At 39.6% G+C, this 22,402-nt stretch overlaps 1 protein-coding gene across 1 annotated transcript in view; it reads right to left on the reverse strand.

Annotated features, from left to right (window-relative positions):
- Positions 1 to 22,402, reverse strand: part of SH2D1B (SH2 domain containing 1B) — a 346,165-nt gene that overhangs the window by 168,686 nt on the left and 155,077 nt on the right. The window contains exon 3 of the mRNA XM_086934460.1: positions 16,102 to 16,270. Within this exon, the coding sequence (XP_086790586.1) occupies positions 16,102 to 16,270 (169 nt within the window). The remainder of the gene's footprint in view (positions 1 to 16,101; positions 16,271 to 22,402) is intronic.

The raw sequence follows: 22,402 nt of genomic DNA on the forward strand, positions 1-22,402 counted from the left end.
CCCCAGGGTCTTCAGAAGCTTTTGACCCGATTCCAGGATTTCTGTTTGGCAAGGGGATTGGTGATTAACGTGGACAAAACAAAATACTTGATTATGCATCCACCCCGGAAACCAGGACGCCCTCCAGTCTTGAACTCGGTCCCTCTTGAGAAAGTTTCCGAGTTTGATTACTTGGGAATATGCCTGTGTGACACTATGAGCTGGACGTCACATATCAACAAGATGGTCCTCAGCCATAAAAGGGTAGGGGGTGCGCTGTTAAGGGAGTACCGCGCTTCATCCAAACAGTTTGTGGCTCCCGTAATTGATATTTACAAAGCAAGAGGAGTCACTTCAGCACTCTACGGGGCGGAGTTATGGGGCCATTGCAACTTGGGGTCCCTATCCAAGTCGGAGAGCAAATTTTTGAAAGACCTACTTGCTCTCCCCTCGAGCACCCCCGCAGTCCCGGTATGCTTGGATGCGGGCTGCAAGTCGATTAAGGACCAGGCTCGTCTCCGGCCGCTGCTTTTATGGGCTCGTTTGTGGAGGGTTCCAGAGTTAAAATCATATGCTGATGGGCTGTCTGAGGTGATGGAAATGGGGGGCTGGCACAAGATCAAGTGGCTGAGGGATATTAAAAACCTTTAGGGGGAGCTGGGTTTGGGAGACTCTTGGGTTACAAAATCGCTCCACCCAAGGCTATCCTGAAAAAACTGTATTGGGACTGGGTATACTCTCAATTTATCGGTAATCCACGCCACTGCAACTCGACCGCAGCATTTCTAAGAATTAAGGACGTGGTGGCCTATGAACCCTATCTGGACTTGATCACCATGCCAGTGGATAGGGCTCTTTACATTAAGTTTAGAGTAGGTACTCTTCCGACAGGGGACCTTTTATCCCGATGGAAATTGCCAGTGCAGTCATCACCCTTTTGTGCCCTCTGCTCTACAAGGCCCGAGACGGTGGCGCATATCCTCTTTGAGTGCCCTGACTACATTCGTCCAAGGAGGTGCTGGCTTAAACCCCTATTTAGACGCTTGGGGACACGCCAAAACTTGGTGGCGCTACGTATTTTGTTAACTGATACCTCCCCCCCCATAGTTTGTGGTGTCTCCAAATTTTTAAAATGGTCATGGTTGATTCGCAAAAATAGACTGTCTATCTCAATTTAATCCAGTTTTAGTTAATTTAATGCATGCATAAATGGCATTTTTACTTGTTCTTAACTTTTTAGACATTTGTATTCTCGATCTGCAGTTTTTACATGTATGTAATGCTTTCAAGATATAATTGCATATCGAAATAAAGCTTTCAACCACCATTATACGACAAGAAATGTGTAGGAGAGGGACGTAGGGGCAGTGGAAAGGGTTAGGAATGAAGATTGGTAGGGGTACTAAGTAAGAGAAAACACAAAATTCTGTACAATAACCAAAATGTATGAAGACTTTCAAAAGAGAGAGAGAGAGAGGGAAAGTGTGTGTGAATTTTCATCTGTGTCTAGGTAAAACTTCCTGGTGAAATCGAAAGGCACCTCACCATACTCGACTGAAAGTCCCTCTACCTAACTATTAATTATAAAATACATTAGGGGTGTGTATAACCACAAGCACACCCCCTAGAGCTACGCCCACGCATCTACACCTCAGCTACCTGCCAGCAAGCCAAGTTAGTGAAAACTTGAGGTAAAGTATAAACGCAGCCTTTTATAGAGCATTTCAGTGCCTCTTTGAATACTTCAGAGCTGAGGAATTATAATGATGGTTGGACTTGCATAGCCGTAATTAAAGATACATTAACCCATTTCTTTAAAATCCACTGAAATAAACCAGATTTTTGTTTATCATCCTATTACATCACAATTAAACGAAGCAGGCGCTGTTCAGTTCGTCATGTGTTCACGCGTTATGCGCGCCAGAACAATGAAGGGTGACAGGCGGTCATGGCCAGATTGTATGAAGCATTTCGCTTCAGAAACGAACACGAAGTCTAGAACCAGTTATTTACAGACAGACAAAATGGAGGCTAAGGGGTGTTTTCGCAGCTGTATGTACTGAAAGCTTACAAAAATGAAACAATGTGGTGCGCACACTACAGTGCGACCTCGGCGTCTGCTTCCCATTGATGCTCATTGTACTGACGACTGCATCCGGCTTTCAAATACGTCATGAGCCAGCCTGTGCTGATGCAATATTCATGAATGCTGCCTGCGCGCCATATGCAGAGCAGGGCTCTTTTATCTTGTGCTCGAGGTGCCGCAGCACTCTCAGGTAAACACAAACACGATCCGGGCACTGAAGAAATATCGCGCTGCACATTCACAATGAAACATTGACTAGTGTAAAGACAGCAGTGTGTATACCAGGAGGTGGCGAACAGTCTGTGACCAGAGCCCTGGGCCGGAACCTTTCCTTGTTGTCAACCCTGAGTGGAATCAACAGGGCACGAGGTGGAGGTTCTACATTTTCTTTTTTGAAAGCAATAAGTGCTGTTGAAGTCTTGGCGCCGGATCTATATGCTGTGATTCTGGGCAAACTGCTTAACATCCTGGGGCCTAAAAATACTTGACCTTGTAGAATGCAGCCAGGGTGCTCGTACTGTGTACCAATGCCTTTGAGAAATGGCTCAGGCTCTGCTTCAGCTACATAGCGCTTTCAGAAGTGAAAGCAGGCAACATGAGAGGAACAAGGAGAGCAGCCAGCTGCACCCCTCCTACAGTCCGCCCCCTCTCGTTACGGCTATTAAATTGCTATCACCCACTACCATACCTATCAACCTGCCCTGCCACCTGACATTGAAATGATTGGAGTTCTATGAACTCCTCCCAGGGCCATTGTGTAAGCTCAAATCTTCAAATGGATCCCCCCAGACACGAGAAAAACCGTCACCCAGGCCCTCGTCACCAGCAGACTCGACTACGGGAACGCTCTCTACTCAGGAACAACAACCAAGCTCCTGAGACGAGTACAATGAATCCAGAACCCCTCGGCACGACTGATCCTGGACGTCCCCCGACGCAGCCACATCACACCCCATCTGAGAGGCTTACACTGGCTCCCCGTCAACAAGAGGATCACCTTCAAACTCCTCATCCACGCACACAAAGCACTACATAACACCGGACCTACATACCTCAACAACCGACTCAGTTTCCACACCCCCACCCGCAGCCTCCGCTCTGCCAGCCTCGCCCTCGCCTCAGTTCCTCGTATCCGGAAAACCACCACCGGCGGCAGATCCTTCTCCTACCTCGCCGCCAAGACCTGGAACGCTCTCCCTACCAGCCCACAACAGACCCAGGACCTGCTGCCTGCTGGCCTTCAGATGACTTCTCAAGGCCTGGCTCTTCAATCAGTAGCAGCCCCCCCCCCCCTCCCCAGCGCCTTGAGACCCTAACGGGTATGTGGCGCGCTTTAGAAATGCAGTGATTGATTGATTGATTGATTGAGCTCCAAAAAAGCAACCGTATCCATTGCATTCTAACTGGGCAAACCCTCTGCTATGATGTCACTGCTGTAGCTTGTGCCTGTAGGTCGAAGAAGACGTTGCCCCGCAGGCACATGCTCAGCAGAACATCTGCAATGTTCATCAGAGCTCCCCCATTATCAATACGAGAGCGGCAAGTAACAATTTATTTTTAGCTCCTTGCATTTTTTTTCTTCTCTAATTGTCTCTCCCCTTTTGCCCATTAACACCAGTCAGCCCTGCTTTAAGAAGTCTGTCACAATAACCAATGACCAGTAATTCCAGCTGTTGACATCAGATGTTACATGAGGCATTTATTATGCCAAGGATATTTTTACTGAGTTTTTCTGAATCAGAGTATTCAGGTTGCTGGAAGCACCTGAGACTGCAATTAGGGCAAATTATATAGCTGTGCAACCATGTGCATCCCCTTTAAAAGTGAGTTAACACTGTTCTAATTCACAGGTCCTTTCTAAACTACATTTTATGGGACAGTAACAGGCGATTTGCCCAACTGTATGCTGCCAGGATCATCCTCATCTAAGATCATGTGACCTCTAGCTAGCAATAATTCCAATTATTTCCTCTACTCTTTAATGTTTTCTTGTTACCTGAATCTATTTTTCTGATCTAAATCAAGTCCCAGAGAATTTGGTCATGGTTTTGTGTTTGTTGCCCTTGGCCAGCACTTCATGAGTCCATGTCAGAATAAGGTCAATGAAGGATGCTGTCAACTGTCAAGGGAATTGCATTGAATCTGAAACTACCGCTACACTTATGTCAACAACAAAATGTGGGAAATAAGACACTAGTCACCATGAGTCATGGAGGGGGACCTAGAGGACCCTTTATCAGAATGCAGTTTGATTTTTATTGAGCTGCCCCCTTGCAATGGACGAAAATACATTCTAGTGTTTGTGTGTCTGTTTTTTTGTTAGGTGGAAGCCTATCCTATTAAGCAAAATGACAGTCTAACTGTGGCAAAATTACTCCTTAGAGAGCTTATACCAGGTTTGGATTTCCGACCTCTTTGGAATCAGATCCAGGGTCTTTATGTTTGTTGCCCTTGGCCAGCAGTTCATGAGTCCACGTCAGAATAAGATCAATGAAGGATGCTGTCAACTGTCAAGGGAGTTGCATTGAGTCACCTAGCTGTGAAGGATTTAAACTCACAAAAACCACCTTGAGAGACTGTTGTGATGAAGGATATTTTGCAAGACAGTAAAACAAAATAAATGGCCTGTGAATAGCTGAAAGGACAAATATATACCTGAATATGCAAAAAAAGAATAATTTGTGAACTGTTATAACAGGAGAAAGCAAAGAAAATCTGGTTCCAAGAGCTTAAATAGATATTTGCTGCAAATTCACATTATAAGCGTTCTTAAAATTTTACAGAAAAGATGAGTTCCTTCTCTAGAGAGATGGGAGATCCAAACCCGGTATCGTTAAGATGTAAACGTTTATGTGCTTGCTTCTTGGCAGCTTTTTCTATAATCCTTGTATTGCTGCTTATTGTTTTAAATCTTCCTCATCATGTTTATGTGAAGCATGACATTAACCCTACCCCTGTTACAAAACAGTTGGAAGAAAAGAATGACATAATTATAACTAATGATCTAACTGATTAGACTGTACATCACGATCAATCTATTAATGATTTTTCTTTAAACGTCTTTACTAAACTTCTGTATGAATATGTGGACACAATGGCGGCTAGAGATTGTTATATGTGCATGTGACTACCTACCTTGGTATCAGAAGGGGTGACTTACCATTACCTGCCACTTACTGATGGCATTTCTTGTAGTGTAGTAACCAGCTTATTCTATTGCAAAGGGCAATTTCAATATTTTCATTCAAATTATGATTTGATCTTTTTAGAAATACCTATTAAGAAAAACTTGAATATTGTACCTGACACTCAAACGGCTGAAATAATGGGTGAATTCTTCTAACCTACACAAAGTATAGATACTGAATATGCACACATACATAATTTAACTTGCTCTTTACATAATGAAGAAAAGGATTTTAATAATTCAGTTGAAGATAGACATGGGGAAATAAAGAAAAAGGATGAAACACAATCAAAGATTCCACCTTGGGCACACCGGGAGGGTGAAATTAAAAATTGCGATGTACATTCTGCTATGGCTCTGACTTGGCAACATAAAGGAAAGCTATACATATTGAAATGAAGAACTAAATTTAACAATACATTTGTTGGTTCCAGTGAATGTGAACACACCCTCCAAATTGCGGGGGGATGGGGTGTATATCTTGGAGGATCTGATCCAGTCTTTTCCAGGGGTGTACTATATTTGTGGGAAAAATACCTAATTTAGGCAACCAAACCATTTGCATGGATGCTGCTATATGAGAATAGTATTTCCAAAAATGTATCATGTGGGACATGCTAATGGAACCCATGAATTTAAACACACCCGTTTGAGGAGAGTAATAAGTGCTGCTGAAATAATTGGGGTAGTTTTTGGTGCAAAAATGGTATACACCTGTTACAACGCAACTTTTACAACTACCTACCATTACAACGCAACTTTTACAACGCATACCATTACAACGCATTGCGCTGGGGGGCGCTCTAGGATAGGGAATAAGTTTAATTTACTATCCAACACCTTCCCTAGTGTCCACGGGGACTGGAGTTGGAATAGTAAATTATACTTACCACTATCCAGCACCTCTAAGCGCTATGCGTTGTAATGGTATGCGTTGTAATGGTCGCGTTGTAATGGTAGGTAGTTGTAATGGTATGCGTTATAACGTCATACATCCGCAAAAATACCATCAGTTAGGTTGATTCTAAATTCTAACAAAATTTGTAAACCTTCTACTGTAGTTTTCGCTTATCAACTGATACAGCCGAAGGTTTCCTCGTCAAACATACAGAAATGGTTGCTATCAGATCTATGGTTTTACAAAAAAGACTTGCGTTAGACGTACTACTTGCAAAAGAGGGCGGAGTCTGTCGCATGCTAAAAGTCCAACAGTGCTGTACTTATATCCCTGACAAAAGCAATGCTTTGCGGGGATATATCAGCAATATTACTAATTTGGGAAAAGATTTGATTGAATTGAAAGCTGATGGTGCATTGAAATCTATTGGTAAAGGATTTACCTCTGTGGGAAAATGGTTTGCATCTTTTGGAGGTAGTTTAGTGGGGAAAAAATTAACACCCATACTAACTATTGCTATTTGTGTACTAATAATTATCATTGATCATCAGATACTACAAACATACAAAAACTAAGAAAGAATCTAGAGGAATAAAGAGAAAGAGAGCAGAAATTGAATTAGAGAATAGACAACGCGGATTTTACAATTAATTGTAAGCCTTAGAACAAACTAGGCAAATTTTTATGAAGACATCTGCCTAATAATCGTGACATCAGATAAAGATAAGAGTGTGATGGCTCAATTTGCTATCAAAGGGGAATTGATAGAGCAGAGATGTTATCATTCACCTAATTACTACAATTTTACACAGAAACGATTTGTGGCACAAGCTACGTAAAACAACAAAATGAGTATTAGGCTCTGTTTAAGAGTTTCACCAATGAAGTCTTGATTTAGATACTGCTTCGTAAAATCATGAAGAAATGTTAAAGGTCGATTACTGATAACATCTAACAGGCAATGAGTTAATGTGACTTTGACATTTTAGTAACAAGTGTTCTTATGCTTAGATAAATATGACAAATAAACTATAACACAGTTAATTTTCTGCGTCAGAATAAAGCTGCTTTGTGTTACGAAAATGGATAATAACACTAGAATCTGTAACGTGAACACTGACAATGACTAGGAAAATAGCTAATACATGTATGTGTCTTGAGATTTATTTCGAAAAAGTTATCATTGACTTAACATCATATTGCTGAAATGACATATAATGTGTAGAAAAAGACTTGTGGGATTTTTTACGTGAAGTGATGGTGACTTCCAATTACTGTTTTATGAGTACCTGAAACTTACAATTGCAATATATATTAAAATGATAATATTATGTTTAAAATGGAAATTAATGCATTGTTCTGTGTAGTGCTAGATTCGTGTTTTAGGATAAATTCATCATGCATAAGCTGTATTTCATGAAGGCCTCAAACTTTGCTTCCCTTCCTTATATTAGCTCATTACCGAACAGTCTGAAGCCTATGGGAACTTTTTGTGAAGTTTCCACTGTGTTGTAACACTCATTCACGTTTGTAGTTTACTTGACTAGATTTGCAACAAAAGTGTTACTTCCTAGAGCAATGCTTGAGAATGGACTGACAAGAGATGAGAGCATGAACTCGCCTACTTTTTTGATCCAACAAACAATCATACAACAAATTACAGTGGTCCTAAGGAAATTGTGAGCAATGGATTACTTAATTTTTCTGTATTTGTATACTTTTTACTTATCTCATTATCTCATCCTATCAAGAGTGACCAATGGGACAGAGTGGTCTGACATATTTGATGTCAAGGGGTGTAAATCTGAAGTCAATGGAGTATAATTGCTTAAAGGCGTCTATCTTGGGTTACAAGACTGGCGATTTGGGATTCCCAGAACAAGCGAACTGTGATGAATTACTGCGTTTGTTGCCGGTTGGTATGCTATTGTAGTGAGACCTTTTTCAGCTGAAGGGGTCCTAACTTAGTGGCTGTGGCATTGACGCTGCAGTACTGACAGAGGCAGATAAATCTGCCTATTGAACTGGAACTGTTCATTTGGGTATTTCTGAACTTTCCTACTTGGTTGGTATGAAATGTGACTAATGACCCTTTTAATTGATCTCTTTAGGGTATAATCTCCCTCGGCTGAGGAAGATACATCTCCTAATATTTAATCTAACATGCCCAGCAGCTTGGAACACGCTTATTTGAGACTACTTACCCTGGAAGATGAAGAGTTGGTCTTTCGCACAGCCCCTTTTTTGAGAATTGCAGCCCGAGCACCTCAAATGATGTCCAATCCCTAAAATTTTACGATTTCTATTAATGAGTTTTTTATGAATCTAAAGATTACTGTATATTGTATGCTGCTATGGTTTTATTATGACTCTCTAATTTGCACATGTTTAACCTGTTTGTTGTTGTGTTTTGTGCTTGTATGGATATGATGTTAGCCGAATAATTGTCTTTGAACCTTGAATCTAACATAAAGATAAATGCTTATTAAATCTGATCAAATTGAAGGTAAGTCTGTATGCTAATCCTTCAATTGTTAAAGTAGTGAATGACAGAGCATCTATGGGGATGTAAAAAATACTGAGGGTAAGCATACGCAAATTGACATTTAAGCATTATTAAATAAATAAACCATACATAAATAAATAGACTACCAATGAAAGAATTAACAGAAATATATTGTAATACTAAATACAAACCCTCACCTTTAGAAGTAACCTCCTAAGCACAGTTGCATAATAGCAGTGCAGGAATGCTACAACAACAAATCCCTTGATTCATCATATTATTATATAACCTTTTCTTCGGGTGACTATGTCTCACATAGTCTTGAGCGAGAGATCCTCACCTCTCACTAGATGATTGGTTTATATTCCTCATTTGTTCTAAGATTAAGTAGCTCAGAAGAATGCTGATACTGGAGAGGACTGAAGAACAGTGGTCTTGATGTGGTAGAATTGTTGGATATGAAAGTGTGAACCCTGTGTGCCAGGTCCAATTCAAAGGCTTTTGTGAAGTCCATATTGAGTCTTGACAATAGTCGAGGGAGCTTTCTCCTGCAGTCCTTCCTGTATGCGAAAGATTCCAAGGTTGCTCCTCCGATTGAGATTTTCCAGAATTGTAAAATCGCGTTTGAAGGAAGCAATTAAGGGTTTAAACTACAGAAGCTGTTTAGCAACAACAGAGTTACGATCCTCTACTGCACTAATCCTGCCTTCCACATTTGTAAGTCTGATGTGAGTCTTTATTGTCTTTAGGTATTCCAGTGACTTCCACTTGTAGAAAATCAGTGTTGGTTTTGGTTCTTTGACAGTATCATGCAACGGAGTTCAGTGGTCTAAAGTGTGATTGATTCATCAGACTAGTCTTTCACTGCAGACTCAGGAACCGTGCTTCTTTTGAGATTTCCTTTTGCCTCTCTCTCTCTTTGATGGGTTTGGGATCTGTCATCATTGTAACACACTAGATCTGCTTGTGTCAGATGTATATAACCCAGTCAAATCTAGCTAGCAAACAGACAGATGGTGAAAAGCATCTGAAGACCGTATAGGAAAGGACCAGCTAATTAAGAAGGCCTGGCTGAGCACAAAAACAGTACTGATGGAGACAATCCAAACACAAGTGTGCAATATGAGTAAATTGAGAGATGTTTAGGACATTCTATTATGAGTGGGTAACTCAGAGCAGAGTGGAATAATCCAGCAGGTTGGCCCACAGTTGGCAATTGCAGGTTAGAACTCCTGAGGTGTGGCAGAGGGAGACCCCATCAGAGATACATCAACAGGCCAGCACAACCCCAGACAGTGAGGAAAACACCTAATCCAGCACAAATGGAACAGGGCCAGTAATAATGCAGTAGACAGGGCGAAACTTAAAAGTGCTGAAATTGATATGAATCAAGAGGAAGCTGTTGAGCAGCACCAGAGCCCTGGATGAGGTGAGTGAAGGTATCTCCTCCATAAAAATACCCTACATGAAATTGAAAAACTACCACCCTGTGTCACTGTAGTAGGATGTCCTGCAGATTCATGACTTCTTGTTCTGACACCGTGTTGCTCTGGGCATCCGGGGCCAAGCAGCACCACCAGAACTAGCAGTATCCGGGCCTCACTGGAACGGGTATTGGAGACACAAATATCCAGGACGCAGCAGTGAAGAAGCGAGGAGGGTGCGCGGTAGATGGCATGGGACTAACCAGGGAGCTAGCGCTGTCTCACATAGGTGCACCTACCAATTTGATGTGTATTAAGCAACAATTCATAGGATAGGTGTACTCACACAGCCATGCACCGCCACCTTAAGAGATCCACCTTCGGAGTTAAAAATATGAAATTGAGCTCTAGTTTGCCCTCATTCACTGTAGAACCACACCCATAGATATATCAGCACCCTGCATGTAAATGCTGACCAAAGTCTTGTGCTAACAGCAAGATGGAACAGCTAAATAACATTGAAAACATGGAGGGATCACTGGAGCTCAGTTAACAGCCGCCAGCATGCATGGACTCTGATACACCCTTGTTCTGTAGTACTTTCTAATATTTATTCTTGAGATAATAAGGCAGCCTATCACCTTCTAAACACACTCACTATTCAGCCCTGCCCAAAATAACCAGAACTCCACTCTAGCCAATGTAAGTTCTCAGGATGCACCTTTTTAGTTTCCAGCAGGACAAGAAGATCACATGCTTTCTGCTGCTACAGTACATACAAAAGGCTTCAATTGGGCCAAGCATGCCTATTGTAGGGAGATGAAGGGCTCTTCTTTCCCATTGTTTCAGCTTTCTTCATTATTTTAATTACAGTGCCTGCCACCTACCCATTGAATTTGGAAGCACTTTGCAGGGAGCCACCTAAAGAGAAAGAAAGCCAGTACAGAGTGATGTTGTGGACCCACTATGTGTCACTGCAACCCCATGTCGATGGTTTGTGGTCCCAGCAGTGCTTACTTTGTAAAAATATTAGTGCAGGGGCGATGGTGTTTCTTAGGATGCCTTACTGAATGTAAGGACTGCCCAATATCAAGGCTCTCACATCTATGTACTTACAACTGTGCCAATATGGTTAGTTTTGCCTTCAACACCCATTCAGCTATTCTCAATGGGTGTGCCTAGAAATACAATATTTGCCATAAATTTCACCAAAGTTGCCTTAATACAAAACCCATACATTTTCGCATAAAAATCTATTCAGTTTTCATCAATTTTATTGTCCAGATGTGCTTTCAAAAACGTTTGTAACACACTTACTGAAAAATATCCAATGCTCAATTCTCACTATGCTTTTAATAGTACCATTTAATACTACTTATCAGAAGTAATCATCTATCTGAAACATCTACCAAAAATATCTATCCCTGGCTACGTGCCTGCATGGCATGTCTTTCTCCATATGTACAAATGCAAAAAAAAACAAGGTGATGGATAGAATGCTTGAATTAATCTCAGCCACTGGCAATCGCACTGGCCACATCCCAATCCATAGTTTTTCGCCCACCATGCCACCTCAGTTTGGACCCAGCCATATGTACATCAAACTAGACCTTGCTACTCGTAGGAACAGTCCAGCCCAAACTGTTTTTAATTTTATACCATATTTAAAGCGTCATGCACAGGGAAGTCTGGGATTTGGCACCAAATAACAACTACCCAGACCCATAATTCTATGTGTGTTTGTAACTTCTAACTCACAGGTGTTTCTTTGTGAACGGATCCATGCGCCCCACTGCAGGAGCCCAAGATATTAAAGTGCCGCAAGTAACATGTTGCTAGTGAGCTACATTGTAGGGTCCACTGTAAAATAAATATGCCTAGTAATGATCTTTAGGGGAATTGTAAATAACAAAGGATGTTGTACCTAAACCTTTAGACCATATGGACTTACTGCACTGAACATTCTAACCTGTTCCAAGTGCAAAAAGCCATGTCATCGTTGTCTGTCTTTTTTATTTAACTTTATGATTCATTTATGGTGTTGATTATTTCTAATTGCACACTGTTCACAGCTTGAAAGCAGTTAACACCCTCTCCAGACGGCAATAACAGCTTTTAATAGCCCCAGCCAAAGACAATGTTGCTTAATGATCGACATGGCACCTGAACAATGTTAACTCGTTACAGCATATGGGAAATAAAGCCATTAGATTCAGTTTCCTGATCTGAGTCAGAAGAGGCGAACAGGTATTTTCCCTACTTCACACTTTCACTGATGTTTGAATACAAGGAAACAACAGCAGATACCGCCACCATTCTAAGCATTCTGATCGACTGAGCCAATCCCAGCATTTCTTGCATTGTGCTAATGAATAATATTATTGTGACAATTACTGTCATTAGTAGAAGTAATATTTATCACCATGTCTTGTTGCTAGTAATATTGTTAGCAATAATACTATTAAGAAAGCTAGTAATAGTAATATCAGTGATCGAAGTGGGGTGAAAAAAGTAGGGAAACTGTGGGCAGAGAATCAACGGGGGAAAACCCCGTGGATTGGGTCAGTGGGCGGAGTCAGAGGTGTGGCAGAAAAAGCAAAATATCCCAATTTTTAGTATTTGTTTTCAATTTCACTAACCGGTTACAACTTATTATGTTATTTAATTTAACCAATGGATACACATGTTTATTTAAGGTTCAATATGAGTTATTGACATTAAAATTCATTCACAAAGTGGGAAACGTTTCCAATCACAGAATGTCCCAAATATCCTTAAAAGTGGAATCACAAGCCATTTGTCTCCCAGCCATGAAGTTTCTGTCATCAGCACTTCTCCCTTTTTCCACAAGAGCAGTTCAAACATGAATCGCAAAATATCTTAGTTTGCAAATGTTTTCACCATAATTATGGCTCTGCCATATTTGCCACATAATACATAATCTGCTGCATAATCTGGCGATTTTTACTAATAAATCGTTTATAGATTGTTTATAGCTCAACCGGATCAAACTTTACTAAAAAATGTGACTTGTGGTGCTGTGAAGTGGAGGGTCCTTTGCAAAGGTTGACTGGTAACCTTTCTCACTGCTGCAGTTGTATGTTCCACTGGTACTAATAAGGAAACATCTTTGCAGACACCATTAGTATGCATTAAAATGTCCAAAAAATAAAGTAGCAAAACATTTACAGCACCACTAATACCAGTGTAGGGTGTCAGAGCATTTTACATCACACATATTACACAGAGACAATCAATCCTATATACTGTATAGGTAATGTTATATAAGACAAAGCACTACAAGGGGTAGGAGTCATATGACAACCATACTAGTAAGCAGCATAGTTTAATAGTGATTGGTCTGGAGAAACAAACTTTCTGAATTTAAAACGTAATACCATGGTTGGGGGTCCTCTTTAATAATCAGAACTGATTTCCACCCAAATGAACCCTTTTTTACAACATTAGGACAATCAAAGACTGGGGAAAAAATCATAACACTCTAATTTATTCCTTGCAGTTTGCATGCAGCTCGTACATGACAGTTAATAGCTCACTGTTCTATGTTAGAATTTTAACTTATTAACTGCAAGAAACAATAGGGTCTCTCTGACAGTAACCCACTGACCTATTTACATTAGGTGCACTTTGTGATCTGCATGGTACATGTTTTTTGATCTGCATGGTAAATGTTGTTAGCAGCAGGCACATCAACCCTCTGCACTTCCTTCCACTAGACAAAACACCATCTATCTCTACTAAGAACATTATCACTGGAGTTATCATGACATTTTTATTGTTGCCAAAAATTGTTGGAGGCCAGGAAGGAGGCAGCAAGTGTTTTTTTAAACCATATTATACTTGCAAACACGATGCCCCCACCTGAAGTCAGTGGCAGCCACGGTCCATGCAGGTGAAAGCTTTGGGACGGTGGGGCAGGGAAAGGGGGTATTTTGAGGGACGATGCAGAGGGAAAATGTATTATTTATTTAATTTTCCCTTTGCATCGTTCCTTGAAATCCCCCCTTACCCGACCCCTCTACCCCACCCCTGTTACCTGCTTAGACCGCGGCTGGTCAGTGCCTGGTGCGGTTGCACTGCCCTACAGCCACCCTTCTCAAGGGTCCTGTGACCTCACTGTTGCTCTAGGGTGAGCTGCTTCATAGGCCTGCCCGCAAGACAGAAAATGGACTTCAGTATGAGTTGTGGTGGACAGGCCCTCAAGGTTAACTCACACTTGCCACCTCTAGGGTCCACCTGCTGGTGCTAAGACACCAAGGCTTCTAAGGTCTAGTGGGGCCTTCTAAGGTCTCGCATGGAAATGTGATCCCTCAGGAGAGTGGTATGGTGGACTGCTCATGAAGGCTGAACCTGGTTCCCCAGTTACAAGTTCAGCAGCTCTGACCATAGTGCCACATCCTCTTGCCTGCTCAACACCATACTGCCCCACTGAGAGAAACTTGCACTGCACTAACCCGCTATAAACACCTGAAAATGACTCAATTCAAATTACACACTAGACAAGAGCAATATGCTGCCTAAAAAAAATAACAACATACTAGAAAAAGCAAACACTCATAGGAAATGCAAGATTAAGTAAAGCGTGTGAAATGTGAACAGGAACAACATGGTTACCTTTTTCTTTTCAGACTCATTACTCGGAAATTAGTGAGTGTTTTTGCCTAAAAAGTTAAGGCCATGACCACAGGGCCCAGAGGGAACCGTTTCAAAGCCCATTGCTTATATCCTTACAAAATGTAAGCAGTATGGTTTAAAAAGGCCACATTCGTGAACACACAGCTGCTGTACACATTTTGTTTTCCAATTCACCCATCAAGCAAGTATTTCAGTATACCTCCAGGAATAGTGCACTTTCCCACTCAGGGAAAATAATGTTGTTCAAAGAGAGACGAGAAAACAAAAGTACCGGTTCACTGGCAAATACTGTAAAGTGGCGCTAAGGTGTTTAGGTGTGAATAAATCAATCTGGCCCCCTTGCAACCACTCTGTCTTGCTATAGTTAGTTAGTTTTCATATTTTGAATGTTTACTTCTCTCCACCCGAGGCTGCAATTAGAAATTGAATAATGTCAGAAAAAGACGATGTTTCCAGCAAAAGTGTTTTTCTTTTTTTGATCCATTTGACAGGGTAGCAAATAAACGAAAGGAGGAAAGAGGAGGTAATACTCGTTTCTTGAAGTCTCGGATTTCACTAATTGAGGAGGAGCAAGACAGAAAGAGAGGGAAGAGGGGGAATAAAGAGAGGGGAGGGGAGGCAGCTGCCAGCGGCAGGAGAGCTGGACACTGTCCTTGTCGGGAAACATCCTTTACAACGCAACTTTTACTCCGCACTACCATTACGATGCAGCTATTACAACGCAAGTCATTACAGTTTTCTATTCAACACCTTCCCTACTATCCACGGGGACTGGAGTTGGAATAGAAAATTAAACTTTTCCACTATCCAGCGCCCCCCAACGCAAGTCGTTGTAACGACTTGCGTTGTAAAAACTGCGTTGTAATGGCATGCGGAGTAAAAGCATGCATTGTGATGACATACATCCTTCTTGTCTTCTCTGGGCATGAAGGAAAAGACAGAGTCCTTTTCCTTCTCTGCCGGTTCCGCCCGTCCCCAAAAGCTGAGCTTTAACTATCGGTCTTGGCGATTTCTGCCGTCCAGGAGGCATGTTTAAAATGAGAAAGTAGGGGAATGGACTCTATGAAATTAAAGAAGTAGGGGCACGCCGTGCCCTGCCGATCCCTCCCACTTCGACCACTGAGCAATATTAATACAGTAGTATTACAAACTATATAATAGCACCATGTTATCCCAGAGAGTCAACATTGAGACTTTGCATTTAGTTATATTTCTTTCTTTTAATTGGAGAAGTTTCATCAAGCATAGTATACTAAAACTGAACATATCTTGAATTTCTAAAGGCAGGATCACCTTAAGTGTAGAAATAGTTTTGCTTAGTTCTCTTAGTTTGTACTCTAAACTTGAGTAAAATAAATAGCTTACCAGAATATGTTCCTTCTGGAAAAATAGTGATCTTTCTTTTTGTGTGTGTGGTCCTTTGATACTGCACTGGATAACTGAGTGGTATTATTAGGCCTTTATTTGGCTTTTCGAAGTGGACAATTAGGTCCCTTAGAGTGCTGAATATTTTTTCTTGGACACCCTCAGCAGTCTGAAAATACAGTTGTGAAACAATAACTAAAAGACACATTCATTAATTCTTTGACAATTTGATATTACAGCTGGTCAAAAAACAATACTATTCACATCTCTCACAAAAAGGGATCAGGCAGATCTTACACAAGCCCTAGCAATGGGGAAGAGAAAGAAAACCGTGGAAGGCAGGACAGACAGGACCAAGTATTCACAAAAGACATTGCCTTATAGACCTCTGTTTTTATATGCATTCCATCATGAAAATTACCTCGGAAAGTGCAGCGTCCACGAAAATTAAAACTCAGATTCACAGCACAGCGGATTCCAGTACAGATTTTCCCTCATACTTTTGACCTACTTACGTGTTTTCTGTGGTCCCCTGGTTCCAATTGTGGGCACACAGTATATCCCTACCGCATGCATGGGGATGTAGGGCCGTTAGGGGCTATCGGAGGGCCCAGTCACCAAAACCTGACATATAGCCAGGCCACAAACATGGATTAATGAAAATACAAAAGGGTTTTTGTTTTTTCCCACCAGCAAATGGCATTCAAGCTTACTTTCATAAATCAGATACTGCCAGTATGCACTATGATAGAGAGCTGAAACACTGCGAGTCATCATTATAACCATCATCATCATCATTTATTCCTTGTGTGGTTTAAACCTATAAAAGTAGCACAAATAGTAAGATACAATCTTCTGAAGAAATTAAAATACCATAGCAAAGTGTTTACAAGACCATCTTGTCCATTCTTTTCATAGCAGCAGTCAAAAAACAGCTTACGGACAAACATACCAAAGCACTATTAAGCATTTGCAAACAGAGAAAAGCAGGTCGGTATTGAACAAAACTAAAACCGGTTTCATACTTTCTGTTTCTGCTGTTCAAGCATGATAAAGGATGGATAGAACAGCGACTCCTATAGCATCAAACTACAAAAATATCGAGCCGATAAAATCTTATACAAAAATATCGACACCCAATAAACAAAACGGAAATGAGACAAACATCAATAAAAATATACTGTTATTTTTTCGATAACAAAAATATTGACAACAAAAAAAAGCCCAAAAATATTGATAACATCAAAATAACATTTAACACAACAAAAACATCGATATAAATAATATCAACAACACAAACAAAAAAATAAATATAAAAAATACCCAAAAATAAAATTTTTTAAAAAATACACGATTTTCGATAATATAATAAAATAACATGTACCAAATATTAAAAAGAAACAATAAAAAAATAAAAATTAATAAAACTAAAAAACAAACAAATACACTGAAAAACCAAAAACAAATAAATAAACAAACAATACAACATAAATAATATCACAACCATCAAAAATAAACAAACATATATATATTTATATCAAATATTTAAAATATATAACATTTATTTACACATACATTTTAATTACACAAATAAACAAAACAAAAACAAACATTAAATAAACATAATTATTATTAAACAAATGAAATTATAACTGCCAAAAAATTCAAAAAAGCTATATTGACCAGTAAATTTAAACTACACCAAGAAAAACCAATAGAAAACTCTAACTAATTTAATAAACACTATAAAATAAATCAATTATTTAACACAAGATTTACAGTGAAACAGACAAACACTCACGAAATTTAGCGTGACAGAAAACAGAACAAAAAGAACTACATAATCAACTATTCATAAAAACTGTCATTAAAGATAAGAACAAAACTTTATAACTAAATACATAAAATTAGCTTAAAAATATAAACAAATGAACTAAAACTATAACAAGCACAAAATCAACATTAATGAAAAATATAAAACAAGCTAAGTATATGACAACCAACAAATAGAGTGAACTAATTTTTTTTAAATTAATAATAAGCAAAATATAACTGACAAATACTTTTCTCTTACCACCTTGGCTGTGGCTGGAATTTTGAGCTGATACTGAACATTCCAATCGCAGGTGTGGTCATGACGGCTCCCGGCCGTCATGAGCACAAGCCCACCTTGACTCATGACGGTCGGTAGCCGTCAAGAGCACCGAAGGGCTTCTACAGACTTCAACAAAATAACAACAGCAGCCATAAAAACTCCAGCAACTAAAAATAGTAAGTATTTTTTTACAACTAAATAAAAATAGAGACTAAATAAACGAAATAATCAAACTAAATGTAAAACTTTAATAAAAAATAACATTTTCCTTTTAAACCAACAGAAAAAAGAAACCGGTGATTAAACTACGAACATCAAATAAAATATCCAACAAGAAAATCAAAGCAAGACAAATGTATGTTTATTTTCAATAAAAACATGCTTACTCTTCAATACGTTACAATAATAAATATATATATATAAATATATTCACAGATATACCCAAAAAATGGAAGAAGGAGCAAAATTCATCATATCACAAAAGGGAAAACTACTTCAGTGCAATATGGGCTATACTTACACACAAGAGAAAATAACAAAACCCATTTCAAATTTAGTGAACACTACTCCAATTCTTGCAATGAGAGAGCAACAACAGGCAAAACAAATGTTATTAATGTCAGGGAACACAACCATCTCCCCAACGTCACAGAAATTGAGGTGAGAGATGCTTTAGAAACCATCAAAGAAGCAAGCAAATTCTCCCAACAAACCAGTGCCCAAATATTAAAAAACGTCCTAACTAGTGTTCCAGAACATGTGACAGGACAACTAACATCCATCCCCACTCTAAACAGGGTACCAGCACGAACAAAAACAGCTCCTGCCCAAACTTCACCCATCCCTCAAACTTTAGCAGAAATCAAAATATTACAAGAATACACTGTCACACACAAAGATGATGAATTCATTCTTCTTGATAATAACAGTCATGAAAAATTAATTATCATCTTTGCCACCAACACTAACATTCAAAAGTTAAACAAAATTGCGAAACATGGATGGTGGATGGTACATTCAAAGTTTGCCCCAAACCTTTTTACCAACTCTATACCACCCATAGTGAATATGAAGACACTAACATCCCCTTCATATATACGCACTACTCCCCAACAAGTAAATTACCACCTACATAGAACTTTTTACTATAATAAAGCAACACACTGACAACTACTTCCCCCCAAAAAATAATTGTTAATATTTGACTTTGAACAAGCAATGATTCAGTCAATTTTAAAAATATACCCACACACTGTAATACAAGGTTGCTATTATCACTTCAACCAGAGTATCTGGAGACACCTCCAAAAATCTATTCCAATTATAGATTAAACCACAAATAGCAACTTTGCTTACCAAATCAAAAAATTCATAGACCTGGCCCTCTTTTCTACACAAATTATTCCTAATTATCAACTTTTGCAGATCATAACTTTGCCCTAAATTTACAAGTATAGTTTGAGATAGTCAACTTAATTCTCCTTTATATTCATTTTTTTGACACTTGGGTCAATTGGTTCTTTCTTTTTATTATTCTTCATCTTTTTGGAGTCATTACAATCTGACTTATCATCTTGGGTGATTTTGGTGTATTTGGATAGACTATAAAATAAGACTTTCATCTTCTTCACAATATATAAACTTTTGATTTAATCTTGTTTCATTCACAGATATATGTCTTTAATTAATAAATAGCTACAGTAATAGTTCCTTTGTAAACATAGGCCCAGATATTATAAACATTGAAGCACTGGGGGCCGATTCCGATTCTGGTCGGAAGGGCTATGAACCATGTTCAGAGCCCTTCTGACCGCATCGGTTGGTGCCAGACGGATTCCTCTCCGACCGAGCAATTCCGATGTGCTCGGTCGGAATGGAATCCGACTCGGATTTCTGGATGGTTCACCACGGGCTTGGAGAGCCCGTCTGCCATCCGGAAATTCTTCAGTACTCCCCCGGTCGACAGAGGGAGTACGATGGCAGTTATTCACCGTCTTTTCGTGCCGGTGTGTCGGGCACGAAAAGGCAGTCGGAAACTGTCTCTGGGGGCCCCCAGCAGGGCCCCCATGGGTGCGAGTCAGCCAAATGGCGGCCTTGGGGCACCTATGGTATCCCTCTGTTGATCCCTGCATTCGGTGGCAGGCACCTTGGGGTGCTGGCCACAGGGTGCAGGGATGACCTGCACCCCTGCTCTACACAGTGCAGGCATTCATTCAGCTCAGAATGCATGCTTGCATTGTGAGGTATACGAGTTCGGTCGCATCATACTACCAGGGCTGTAACAGACGACAGCAGGTCGGTCGGCCCCAAAGTGTTCAAGAATGTATCGATAATGAATTTTCAGGCCGAGGGAGTACGATGGCAGTTTTTCACTGCCTTTTCGTGCCGGTGTGTCCGGCATGAAAAAGCAGTCGAAAACTGTCTCTGGGGGCCCCCAGCAGGGCCCCCATGGGTGCGAGGCCACTAAATGGAAGCCTCGGGTCCGTCCGACATCGGAATCGGCCCCAAAGTGTTCAAGAATGCCTTTTTGTTGCTATATGTGTGTTCATTGTATGTACTATGCACTTTGTTATAGAAATAAAGTTGAGACGGTTCCCCTGCAGAAGGCTCAAAACGCCAAAACGTGCGTCGTGTGTTATCCGACCGCCAGCCAGTGAAAAAAGATTTGTTAACAAAGGAACTCCCTCTCCTAGTTTTATTTTTAAGTTTTGTATAGCAATGTAATGTATTGTTTGTTATGTATATATTCTGAGTATATCTCATGAACATATGAGGTTATGAATTGAAACCATGAATCAAATGAATTACAAAAATATCTAAATAGCAACAAAAAAACAATCTAAAGAATAAAAAAATATTAGAGTTTTATATTATAAAAAAATTGTTTGGAGTGCTATGTTCACACCTGATTTACATGTAACCTTGCACAGAATTAGGCCTGTTGTTGTCATTTATGACTGGATGATATAATATAGCTATTGTATTTAGCACATTTCTTTGCCCAACTGTACTTTTTCCCTACAGCTAGCAAGATTTCTTGTTCTCAGTAGGGGTCCCCTTCTTTCAAATTTGGAATGTCTATTATAGCACACTAGCTTAAAAATCTAAAACTAATAGCACAGTGGAAGGATAGCATAATGTCTTCCAAGCCACAGTAGGAAGAGCACAAACAACCTTACACAAACTAATAGACGCCATAAAAAAGAGAACAGAGCTTTCAAGAGCTAAGGCTAGAGCATTCCCTAACTAAAATAGGCCCTAAACTCAGTAAACAAACAAAAACATTGTATGAATACCTACAACACTAAATTAAACTATTTCCAAACACCAAAGGGCTAGAACACCTAGAAATGATACCTTAATCAATACTACCAACAAAAACAATGCTAAACATCATAACACGTTTTAAAATGACAAAACACTTAAACACCATTGTCAACGCGGGAGCCCGTCTGGGTGTCCCTGAACCCTCCCTTGAACACAATAGCTATATGCCACTTTAAGGATTTTTATCATTTATTTGGGGGTTATTTATCGCCAACGTAGCGAGAGAGCTTCTTTTTCAACCGTGTAACAGTTTTTTAAAATAATTTAAGGCAGTCTCTCAACAAACATAGCTGCCATATCCTCTCCTCTTGCTGCTTTTGCCTTCTTCTTGAGTGCGGTTCTTAGCAGGGATGATGCAAACCAGGGGAAAAAAACAAAGACAACAAAACAAGTTCAAGCTATTGCATTTTTTTGGTCATAGAGATTTTGGATATGTTACGCTCGCATTCGTCAGCAGGGAACTCCTCCCAAAAATAATACTACTCTTGTTAAATTAATAATTATAATTGTCATTTAAACATTTAAAAAGTACATATAAATATATGACATAATATAATTATTAAAAGAAAAAAGAAACAAATAAACCAAATGTAACCAAAAACATTTCCCACCCATAATAATAAAAAATGACTTACATTTATGTCGCAGTAGAGGGTCCTCAAAAATATACAAATACAAAATAGACAAATCAAAACACGAATCCATTCAAAAAGAAAGCCCCCAAAAATGCAAAAATGCAACTGTAGAAAAAAGGCTCCAACGATGCAATCCTCTCAATATGAAAACCATCAAAAACCCGAATATTAGATTTAAAAAACGCTCCAACAAACCCGAAAAATAAAAGGAAATATAAAAAAGTAATTTGTTTAAAAGAAACAA

Source organism: Lissotriton vulgaris, chromosome 8 (assembly GCF_964263255.1).
Source record: "Lissotriton vulgaris chromosome 8, aLisVul1.2, whole genome shotgun sequence".
NCBI lineage: Eukaryota > Metazoa > Chordata > Amphibia > Caudata > Salamandridae > Lissotriton > Lissotriton vulgaris.